This window comes from Polypterus senegalus, chromosome 8, assembly GCF_016835505.1.
Source record: "Polypterus senegalus isolate Bchr_013 chromosome 8, ASM1683550v1, whole genome shotgun sequence".
Lineage (NCBI taxonomy): Eukaryota > Metazoa > Chordata > Cladistia > Polypteriformes > Polypteridae > Polypterus > Polypterus senegalus.
In genome coordinates, this window is record NC_053161.1 from 116,968,603 (window position 1) to 116,981,169 (window position 12,567).

Here is a 12,567-nt window from a genome sequence, read left to right on the forward strand (position 1 = left end):
TTTGGAATTCAGCCGAGTGAAAAATGATGGCTGTCCGATTAACTGCGATTTTTAGTTCCCTCACCTTTCTCTTTCTCAGATCGCTTTTTGGAAGGACGTCAGTTTCGTAGTTTTTATGAACAGTTCGAAAATGCCTTTCTACATTTTCCTTCTTTGGAATAGCAATGATAGATTGACAGATCAGACAAATGCACTTGGATTGTGACATTGTGAGATAAAAAAAATCCTCTTCCAATTCCACATCCAGTCCATACCCTCCCCAAACATATTTTTTTTTTTAATCCCTTCTTTAGTCGATATAAATTGGAAGGCTAACTAGATCACAGCCGGAGTTTTGCAGTAGCTCGTGCGTTTGATCGTGCGTGCGGGATGACCAGTGTGCTAGAAGAGAAGAGAAGAGATCTCAGACTGGCCGTCCTGTATGTCAATCAAGTGGCAAATGCCATTGGGAGGATATATGATAGACTAATGTTTAAAAAAAATTTTTTTGAATGCAACATGATGTATTTGCACTACCTTTGCGATCTACCGGTCGATCGCGATCGACACATTGGGCACCCCTGGTTTATTGGATCATTATTGGTACATGTACAGTGAAATTCTTGCTGGTATGCTAATCAACATGTCGCCACTGCTCAGGCTTCATAATTAGCTACTGGTTCATACCAAGAATGTTACCATGGCTCTGATGAAGGAGCTTTTAGATCATTGGACATTCTACATATTCATCCGTAATGAAGCAAGCTGTCTACCAGGATATTGTCAACTCTTCATTAAGAATTTTATTAGTTTTTTTGAGGCACTGATTTGATTCAGTGTAGTAGTGCCATCATAGAGCAATAAGTTTGGCAGATATTTAGTAGAGTGTGTATTGCAACATATACAGTACAAGTACCAGAAGAGTAAAATAATTACTGTTGCTTATTCAAAAGTTTCAGTTCTATTGGTGCTGTTCAAGCACCTACAAAGGGAACCGCACTTCACATGGTGGTATGTGCTACATTTATGGGTGATGCTGGAGACTAAGCTCAAGGACCTCACTATTCCTCTTAGCTATGGGTTTTCTAGCAGTAGCAGAAAGGGACATATTACTTTCTGCCTCAGCCACCATTCCTTCCTATGTCCCCCTCACGTACAGATGGCAGCAGTTTGTTTAGATAACATACAGTGGGATGCAAAAGTTTGGGCAACCTTGTTAATAGTCGTCATTTTCCTGTATAAATCGTTGGTTGTTACGATACAAAATGTCAGTTAAATATGTCATATAGGAGACACACACAGTGATATTTGAGAAGTGAAATGAAGTTTATTGGATTTACAGAAAGTGTGCAATAATTGTTCAAACAAAATCAGGCAGGTGCATAAATTTGGGCACCATTGTCATTTTATTGATTCCAAAACTTTTAGAACTAATTATTGGAACTCAAATTGGCTTGGTAAGCTCAGTGACCCCTGACCTACATACACAGGTGAATCCTATAATGGGAAAGAGTATTTAAGGGAGTCAATTGTAAGTTTTCCTCCTCCTTTAATTTTCTCTGAAGAGTAGCAACATGGGGGTCACAAAACAACTCTCAAATGACCTGAAGACAAAGATTGTTCACCATCATGGTTTAGGGGAAGGATACAGAAAGCTGTCCCAGAGATTTAAGCTATCTGTTTCCACAGTTAGGAACATATTGAGGAAATGGAAGACCACAGGCTCAGTTCAAGTTAAGGCTTGAAGTGGCAGACCAAGAAAGATTTCGGATAGACAGAAGCGACGAATGGTAAGAACAGTCAGAGTCAACCCACAGACCAGCACCAAAGACCTACAACATCATCTTGCAGCAGATGGAGTCACTGTGCATCGTTCAACCATTCGGCGCACTTTACACAAGGAGATGCTGTATGCGAGAGTGATGCAGAGGAAGCCTTTTCTCCGCCCACAGCACAAACAGAGCCGCTTGAGGTATGCTCAAGCACATTTGGACAAGCCAGCTTCATTTTGGAATAAGGTGCTGTGGACTGATGAAACTAAAATTGAGTTATTTGGGCATAACAAGGGGCGTTATGCATGGAGGGAAAAGAACACAGCATTCCAAGAAAAACACCTGCTACCTACAGTAAAATATGGTGGTGGTTCCATCATGCTGTGGGGCTGTGTGGCCAGTGCAGGGACTGGGAATCTTGTCAAAGTTGAGGGACGCATGGATTCCACTCAGTATCAGCAGATTCTGGAGACCAATGTCCAGGAATCAGTGACAAAGCTGAAGCTGCACCGGGCTGGATCTTTCAACAAGACAACGACCCGAAACACTGCTGAAAATCCACTAAGGAATTCATGCAGAGGAACAAGTACAGCGTTCTGGAATGGCCATCTCAGTCCCCAGACCTGAATATAATTGAAAATCTGTGGTGTGAGTTAAAGAGAGCTGTCCATGCTCAGAAGCCATCAAACCTGAATGAACTAGAGATGTTTTGTAAAGAGGAATGGTCCAAAATACCTTCAACCACAATCCAGACTCTCATTGGAGCCTACAGGAAGCGTTTAGAGGCAAAAGGCAGATCTACTAAATATTGATTTCATTTCTTTTTTGTGGTGCCCAAATTTATGCACCTGCCTGATTTTGTTTGACCAATTATTGCACACTTTCTGTAAATCCAATAAACTTCATTTCACTTCTCAAATATCACTGTGTGTGTCTCCTATATGATATATTTAACTGACATTTTTTATCGTAACAACCAACGATTTATACAGGAAAATAATGACTATTAACAAGGCTGCCCAAACTTTTACATCCCACTGTATACTGCTGATCTGACTAGGTTAGTATTATCATGGGAGCATTGTAAATAATCTGACCAGTTTACGTCTATGCATAGTTTTGTTTGGTTTAATTTTACATTGTTTTGTTGCCTTTCACAACATATCATGAGTTAAGGGAAAAAAAACATTGCAGCTGGCTGTATGGAGTGTGCATGTTGTCTGTGTGATATTTTCCCTCTGGTTACTCAGGAATTATCTATGCACTACAAATACAAATGTTAAGACTGATATGTAACTGTATTGGTGGGTGTAGAGTGTGTGTGTGTGATTGTGTCCCATGTTGGACTTGTTTTCTGTCCAGAATAGGTTTGTGCTTTGTACATGATTTTATTAAGACAGGCTCTAACCCACTGTGGTATTTTTATTAAATGGGTTTAGATGATAGGTAGATTGAAAAACTTATGAAAAGTATCCTTTAAAGCAATCAAGTTAGCCTTTTTCTCTGTTAATTTAAATTGTACTCATATTTTTATGTTACATACATTTATTTTTTTCCTTCTGGTGTTTTTATGCAGATTCTTGTTTTTTTTTTAAGTCATTTTTACGTTACTATTGCTCAATGTGTCATTTCTTTCAATAGATGCTACATGGAAAACATGTGATGGTGCGTGTTGGTGGAGGCTGGGATACACTTCAAGGCTTCTTGCTGAAGTATGATCCATGCAGAGTGTTACAGTTCAGCACTCTTGAAGAAAAAATTCTCTCTTTTCAAAAGGGAGGTTTAGGACCACTCGATGTTCCAGCATCACCAGCCAGGACTCCTCAGACACCAACCTTCAATCCTTTATCAGCTATTACTTTTTCTTCATCCTCTAAGCCGAACTCCCCTGCTTTGGTATCTAGTCTACCCGGAAACAATGCGCAGACTTCAAGTAAAGCTTCACGGACACCTGTGAGCACACCACGAATGGCAATAAAACAATCTCCCTTGCCATGTACTAAATCTACACTTCTGTCTAGTCCAGCAGCTGATGTCATTCAGAATCCAATGAAGAGCACACATTTTTCACGACGGAGCCCAGTAACAGTCACTAAAAACCTAGATAGCCAAACAAAGCGTCCCCAAACGCCTCTGACACGTCCCCCAACAGTGACTTCTCTAAAGTCCTCAACATCCAGGATTGTACAGAGTCCTGCTTTACCGAAAAATCAACATGTTTGTGCTGTAAAATGTTCAAAGACATCAAGTAATAATCCAAGGATAATTTCTAAACCCACACCTTCACTAGCAAAATCCCTTTCATCTACTTCCAAATTGAAGTCAACTGTGACATGCTCTGATTTTAAGAGTTCACCAGTTTTGGCTACAAGGACAGTACCTACAAAGGATCGGTACCACCAAAAGAACCTCTTGGAGTCGTCTTCTCCTCTAGCTACCCCCACTGTTCATCGAAGACTTTCACAAAGACGTCCTGGGTCGCCTGCTGCTTCACTTAGGATCAACACTGAACATATCTCGGAAAAACCTAATCCTCATCTTAAGAATGGGAAGATCAGTAACCGGAAAGTTCCTGCTACAAGCTGCACTGCACTTAAAAAGAATTTGATTTCTAGTACTAACAATCCTAAAAATACCACAAAATTACCTCATTCCACTGATGTTACTATCAAAAGACATGTGGAAACAACTGTAAGAAATCCCACAAGATGTACCAAAAGTACTACTTCTGTTTATTCTAATGAAAAAAATATGACAAGGACCCCTTTGTCAGTGGTAAAGAACAGACAGACTGCAGTGAAAACTCCTGATGCTCCACAGCGCACACAGTCTCCTAAGACCCCAGTTACTGTTAGACAGAATGCAGAGATATCAAAGGTGCAAAGCTGTGTGAAAAAGAACAACTCAAAGCCAAAGAGCCCTGCTCCGTCAAAGAACAAAACTGAGGACCCTTACTTTGTAATGAACAGCAAGAAAAAACAAAAAAAATAATTTTCCGAGCATATTTAAAATATCATTTTGGACATGTATGCATTTACTTGTTCTGTTTGCAAATAAGTAATCTACAGTTTTACTCTTTTATTTTTAAAGCTTTGAATAAGGTTTCTTTAATTCACTACAGTATTGTGATAATGGAATTTTTTACATAACGTGTCGACTGATATGAACACGAATAGGACTAGCAGTTGTATTTTTGTAGTCTGGTTCACCCGTTTTTGAAATGACGCAGTAGTGTCAAGTAAGCTGTTTTTTTCAGTGCTAATTAAAGACCCAGTTGAAACAACAGATAGAGAACCCATCAGGACCTTTAAATGGAGAGTGCATTCCCGTTTAGCGGTTGCATACAGTATACCAAATATACATTACACTTTAGAATATTTTAATATTCAGCTGCCTTCTGAATGAGTATTTAAACGAAAATTAAAACCTTGAATTATGACTTTGAATGTATGAAATTCAGCAAATATGCAGGCTGTACTTTTGTTAACAAATATAATTCCATTTTATTTTACTGAAGAAAGCATTTATCTCAATGACTGAAAGATGATTTTAACACTAAGTGGAAATATGTTTTTGACATATGAGAGTGTTTAATGTGGGAAATTCCACTGATCTTCCAAAAGTTTAAATAAAAACCTACCCTTGTTTGTAATTTTATCCAAATATAGCATTGAGTTCAAAAATAAAAACAAAACTTGTTTTGTATCGCGTGATTAAAAAAAGTGATCATGTGGCAAAGCAATCAGCTTTCAGTGCCGTTTTAAGTTTTGGTATTGTACAGTTAGCAAGGCGATGACAGTGAGATGGATCGATGCTTAATTAAAAATAAAAACAAAAAAATGTACATAGTCCTGACAAAACCATTGCCATTCATTCATTTGATGTAATGAATTTACAGCTTTGTCAAATAAAAAGACTGAGGTGTCAAGTTAAGTGGAAATTTCTACCTATAGCTAGTCTAAAATAGTGCCACAACGAGTAACTTAAAATTCCACAATAGTTTCAAATGAAAGAATTACAAGTTGGTGTTTTAAAACTTCCACATTGTCCAGACTACCGAGCAGCTCGGCTCATCTTGGTACTTTGCAAAGTCCTTACCGGCACTGCATTCTTACAGAGATGTAATCCTAGTAGGACTTCCACACAGCAAATTCAAAACACACAATTTGTGGCACTCATTAGATTTTTTTTAAGTTAATAGAGCATCTATCAGTTCAACTACAATGTGATGAAAGTACATATGGCATATAATTGAATACTTTGAGAATGACCCGACATACAGCAGACAGTTGTCACTTTGCTGACTAGTCACGTAATTATAGAGCTGATGAAGCTAGGACTTTTCTGTAGTTAAATCTGGATGTGCTCACTGAAAGCACACAATGGCAAATGTCCGATCAGTTCCATAAGTTGTATTGGAAGCAACATAGCGATTCTGACATAGGTGGTGAGAAAGCATAGTTTAGTTTTCATTAAGTGATATTAATTGTACAGTTGCGAACGTAACATTACAACAGCAAATATCAGAAACTTAAAGTGACTTGTGTACGTACTTTAATTGAATTGTCTTACGAAAGAAGCTTTAGACGTAGTAGTTATCTTAATAATCTCTGATATTGGCTGTTGATGCTGGAACAGGTGGAGTTTCATAGTATTTGACTGTGCCTTGTGTATTTTTTAATTACTAAAAACATAATCAATACATTGATCAAAAATACAGATTAAGATATATTAAGTAGTCGAAGACAAATCATGTATCAGTGTTTCATTGTTTTCAACGTATTCTGAAATATCACCCCTCATCAAAAACAGATTCACAACAACATTGTAGATTGGTAGCCTTGTTGTTATTCTTATATTGTGAAGTAAAAACTGATTGACATATTTTAAAAAAAAATATTGTAGAAAATGACGTAAAAGGAAAAATGAAGAGATGACCGTGACCACAGTTTGTAGTGCATGTGTTATAAGCATTACTTTTCAATTACAGCATACACAGTTTTATGAAGCGGGAGGAGATCACTTGCTCCATCGAGCAGTGTTGGGTAGCAAGTGAACATCATCCAGTTTAATTTGTAAAAACTGTCAAATTCATAACATTCCTTTGTGTGCAGCAGTGTTTCCAGAATTCCGTCTTAGATGATCCCAGTTGATGTTTCAGCTTTTTGATGAAAGTTTGTCACTTCTTGCTCCCCCAGTATTTCCAGAATGCTATCAAGTGGAGACACAAAGGTGCTGATTGAAGCCCATGCCTGGCCCACTCTTTTCTGGCAGTTGGAATGTTTGTCTTTGTGCCTGAAACCTTTTTATATTTTAAATGAAGCTAAAAAAGGAACTAGTTACAAAGTTCTAATGGTAAGCTTTTTAATTACCTTGGAAGAATATATTTTTTAGTGAAAACATATCCATGGAACACTTTGAGTATAATGACGTATCTTTAGCACTTGTGAACCTCGTTTTAACTATAAATAAATACTGTACATATTTGAGAGGTTTTAAATGAACAGAAGTACCTCATTATCGGAACACACGGTGGATATTTTCATAAAATACACATTAGTCCTATGCAAAGCTGTTCTGTAAATATAAACCATGTCTGAAGGTTTGTTTAAAAAAGAAATATTTAATTTCAAATCATATGCCTTAATTACTTCCTATGTGTAGTTTTACTTGTGCAGTTGTAAACAAAAAACAATATGACCGTGCATTTACTACTTTTGCATTTAACACACACTAAATAAAATGTTTTATTAGAAGTTTTTTTAGTGGTAAGCTTAATTTCTGTTGCCTTGCTTCGGAAAGTTGGCAGTTAGACAATTTTTATAAATATTAGTACACTTATTAATATAGTGTATATTTAATAATAACTATAGTAAGTTTCAAGTGGAGAAATTGTTTAAAATGGAAAGATTTTATAATTTTTAAACAAGGGTAATATATTTAATGTCTGGAATTTTTTAGATTTATATATTAAATAGTTAAAGTGAAATCCGTATGCATCAGTTTACAATGAATGTGTGTCAGAGCATTGACATTTTGTTTCATCTCAATGAAATAAAAGGGATTAAACTCTGAAATATGTTTTATAATGAAACTGAAATGTATCACTGTGTTGCTGTGCTTCTAATTTTCTGTCCATTTGTTCCTCTTTTGATATCTTCTTACTTTGCAGTAACGGTAAGCACTTTGTCATGGACACTAATTTGTAGGATTGCGTACTCAAAATTGTTTTCTGCTCTTTTGATAATGATATGTGGTTTCAAGAACTGGAAATTGATTGTCTGGTTTTAAATAGCTACTCAGGCTAACTTGCATCTTGTTTAAGTAATCATAAGTACCATTTACACAGTTGTTTAAGCTAGCAGAGGTTTTACTAACTAATTGAACATATTTGGTGTTATCAGTAGCACTTTATAAATACCATTTTTCTTGGAATCTGTACTACTCTGTCCACCTTCTCCCTCCAAGCCCCTTTCCCCATTTTAAAATGTATCTGTTTCAAAATAAAAGCAGACACTTAAATCCTCCATTATTTGTGCTTATTTGATTTCTTTCCAACAAGCACAAAAGCACATAAAAGGTGTATTTTCTTTGTAAGTAGTGATTTATGTAGGGGTGGCAAACAAGTAAATGACATAAAACCTCCAAATCTACCCTGCACGTATGACCCACTTTGGAAACCCTGACATTGTGTTGGTCATCGGGGAGCGTGGGCTTGCTGATTCAGGAGCTAGATTTTTAATCGCAAAGTGGCAGGCCTGTTCACACCATAGGCTGGCTGCCAGTGCTCTCATTTTAGAACTGTGGAGAACGGCTAATGTTTAGGGACAAAAGCATCAGGAGATAAACTTAAATTTCAAAGATGTTTCAGATAGCTGTATAAAATCTGAAGTCTCAAGCTAAAAGTGTTGGCTGAATCTGACCATGATGGATAGCAGGTACATTTGACACTTTGTTCAGGGAAATACTGAATCATTATAATGTGCAGTTAAAGCGGCTGAGAGTTTGTTTTTAGTGTAATGGAAATCCTTAGCAGGGTTTCCTCTTTCATAAATTTCTTTACAAGATAGGTTCCTTGCATTTTTTACCTTTACAGACAAACATCACGTAAGCTACCTGCTATAATTTCAAGGAGCAGGAGAAATGAGCTGCTGTGAGTGAGGAGCCGTGTCTACAGGCAAGGCCCTTGCAGTGCATGTGACTATCCGGGTGTTTGCTGTTTTTCTCTCATGAGTAAATGTCAAACTGGTAAAAGACCAAAATATACTGGTTGAAGCAGCCTTTTTGTTGGGAAATTTGAAAGACTAATCCAGAACTCAAGTCACACAGAGTAATTATCTTATTTTAAAGACAGATAAGATTGAAAAGTAACCAAATTTCAATAAAACTTGGCCATCGGGCACTGTGTTGATTTTTGAGGACAGACAGCTGTGATGTGAATGTACCAAAAAATAATCACGTTTAAGTTTAACTTTAGTGGGGCAGATTTGAATTAGATGCTGCAAACTCTAAAAACGATAAACTGGGATAGATGTTTGTGTGGAGCCATTCGAAGAGTAGTGGAAAAGTTTTAAAAGTGTTTCATGTGCAATGTGAAACAAGTTCATTCTGAATTTTAAAAGCAATAAGAATTTAAAATGCAGGAGCATAAAGTGCTAAAATTGAAGCTGCAAGGGGGAAAACCATCTTTGTAAAGTGTACATGGCAAATAATTCCAGCGCTAACTGTAGGGCATATGAAAACGAGAGCAATGGTTTAAAAGGATATTAGGAAAGCTAAAAGGCAGTTAAGGAGAAATATTGGAGGAAAGGCAAAAGCAATGGCGCAAAAACAGTCTTCCAGTATTTTAGTAGTAAAGGAACAGTTGGAGGAATAAGTGAAATGCATCAAGAAGAGAAAGGGTTAACTGAAGTATACTGACAGTAAAATAGCTAAAAACTCAAATCCTGAATTCTTCTGAAAGTTAAATGTGAGAAGAAGTCGATAATCTCTGAACAGTAACCGGGACTGCCAAGTAAATACTTGATGGCATGGAAATGACAGAGACAGAAGAGCTCCCAAGATTAAATATGATAAAATGTAACAAATCACCAGGAGCCTCATGTGTAAACAGTGCATTCGTACAAAAATGTTGTGTAAGCCCATTTCCACGCTCAAATCTCGATGTATAAAACCTAAACATGGCGTAAAGCCACGCACATTTTCATGCTAGCGCTCAAACCATTGCTTACGCAAGTTCTCTGCTCGGTTTTGCAAACTGGCGGCACCCAGCGTCAAAGCAGTGCTTTTGTTCCAGTGTGGTTTCCCTTTCTTTTTTAGATCCACATTCCTGATGAGTCTTTATCAAATACATTGAAATTAACCGCATATTGTTTATTAATTTAAGGCATCTGATTGTAATTAACCCATAACAATACAGTGCATCCAGAAAGTATTCACAGCGCATCACTTTTTCCACATTTTGTTATGTTACAGCCTTATTCCAAAATGGATTAAATTCATTTTTTCCTCAGAATTCTACACACAACACCCCATAATGACAACGTGAAAAAAGTTTGAGATTTTTGCAAATTTATTAAAAATAAAAAAAGTGAGAAATCACATGTACATAAGTATTCACAGCCTTTGCCATGAAGCTCAAAATTGAGCTCAGCTGCATCCTGTTTCCCCTGATCATCCTTGAGATGTTAATTGGAGTCCACCTGTGGTAAATTCAGTTGATTGGACATGATTTGGAAAGGCACACACCTGTCTATACAATGTCCCACAGTTGACAGTTCATGTCAGAGCACAAACCAAGCATGAAGTCAAAGGAATTGTCTGTAGAACTCTGAGACAGGATTGTCTCGAGGTACAAATCTGGGGAAGGTTACAGAAAAATTTTCTGCTGCTTTGAAGGTCCCAATGAGCACAGTGGCCTCAATCATCCGTAAGTGGAAAAAGTTAGAAACCACCAGGACTCTTCCTAGAGCTGGCCGGCCATCTAAACTGAGCGATCGGGGGAGAAGGGCCTTAGTCAGGGAGGAGACCAAGAACCTGATGGTCACTCTATCAGAGCTCCAGAGGTCCTCTGTGGAGAGAGGAGAACTTTCTAGAAGGACAGCCATCTCTGCAGCAATCCACCAATCAGGCCTGTATGGTAGAGTGGGCAGACGGAAGCCACTCCTTAGTAAAAGGCACATGGCAGCCCACCTAGAGTTTGCCAAAAGGCACCTGAAGGACTCTCAGGTCTGATGAGACAAAGATTGAAAGATTTGGTGTGAATGCCAGACGTCACGTTTGGAGGAAACCAGGCACCGCTCATCACCAAGCCAATACCATCCCTACAGTGAAGCATGGTGGTGGCAGCATCATGCTGTGGGAATGTTTTTCAGCGGCAGGAACTGGGAGACTAGTCAGGATAAAAGGAAAGATGACTGCAGCAATGTACAGATACATCCTGGATGAAAACCTGCTCCAGAGCGCTCTTGACCTCAGAAGGGGCGACGATTCATCTTTCAGCAGGACAACGACCCTAAGCACAAAGCCAAAATATCAAAAGAGTGGCTTCAGGACAACTCTGTGAATGTCCTTGAGTGGCCCAGCTAGAGCCCAGACTTGAATCCGATTAAACATCTCTGGAGAGATCTTAAAATGGCTGTGCACCAACGCTTCCCATCCAACCTGATGGAGCTTGAGAGGTGCTGCAAAGAGGAATGGGCGAAACTGGCCAAGGATAGGTGTGCCAAGCTTGTGGCATCATATTCAAAAAGACTTGAAGCTATAATTGCTGCCAAAGGTGCATTGACAAAGTATTGAGCAAAGGCTGTGAATACTTATCCATCCATCCATTTTCTAACCCGCTGAATCCGAATACAGGGTCACGGGGGTCTGCTGGAGTTAATCCCAGCCAACACAGGGCACAAGGCAGGAACCAATCCAGGGCAGGGTGCCAACCCACCGCAGGACACACACAAACACACCCACACACCAAGCACACACTAGGGCCAATTTAGAATCGCCAATCCACCTAACCTGCATGTCTTTGGATTGTGGGAGGAAACCGGCGCCGGAGGAAACCCACGCAGACACGGGGAGAACATGCAAACTCCACGCAGAGAGGACCCGGGAAGCGAACCCGGGTCTCCTAACTGTGAGGCAGCAGCGTTACCACTGCGCCACCGTGCCACCCGTGAATACTTATGTACATGTGATTTCTTAGATTTTTTTATTTTTAATAAATTTGCAAAAAGCTCAAGTAAACTTTTTTCACATTGTCATTATGGGGTGTTGTGTGTAGAATTGTGAGGAAAAAAAATGAATTTAATCCATTTTGGAATAAGGCTGTAACATAACGAAATGTGGAAAAAGTGATGAGCTGTGAATACTTTCCGGATGCACTGTATAACGGTCCACGGAATGATCAAACTATTCCAAATACCATAGCTGCTTTAGCAGTGTTCCTTTCAATGTGCCAGTCAGAGTATTTATATCACTGTATCTGAGTGTGGAATCACGACCTACAGCAGTTGATTGGAAAGAGAATTATCAGTATACAGCATCAAGCACACGCTCCCTCAAACATGCTCACAGTCTGTTTGAACTTTTTCCATACAGCAAATGCTTCAGAGACTTCCCCCCGTACGGAGCTCGCGGTTCAGAAACAGTTTCATCCCAAGGACTATAAATGCACTCAATCAATCCATCAAGTGCTCCTTGTAGAACTGTTTGTACTTGTAAGTACAATTACCTCACTGTTAACTTGCACTACAGTTATAATATTGCACAACCTGAGCCACTTTATAAAGTGTGTATTTACATATTATGACAAAATCAT

At 38.6% G+C, this 12,567-nt stretch overlaps 1 protein-coding gene across 4 annotated transcripts in view; it reads left to right on the plus strand.

Moving 5' to 3' along the window:
• Positions 1-8,278, plus strand: part of gas2l3 (growth arrest-specific 2 like 3) — a 97,297-nt gene extending 89,019 nt beyond the window's left edge. For all 4 annotated transcript variants that reach the window (XM_039761677.1, XM_039761678.1, XM_039761676.1 and 1 more), the window contains exon 10: positions 3,393-8,278. In XM_039761677.1, the coding sequence (XP_039617611.1) occupies positions 3,393-4,742 (1,350 nt within the window). In that variant the 3' untranslated portion in view covers positions 4,743-8,278. The remainder of the gene's footprint in view (positions 1-3,392) is intronic.
• The last annotated feature ends 4,289 nt before the right edge of the window (positions 8,279-12,567 follow it).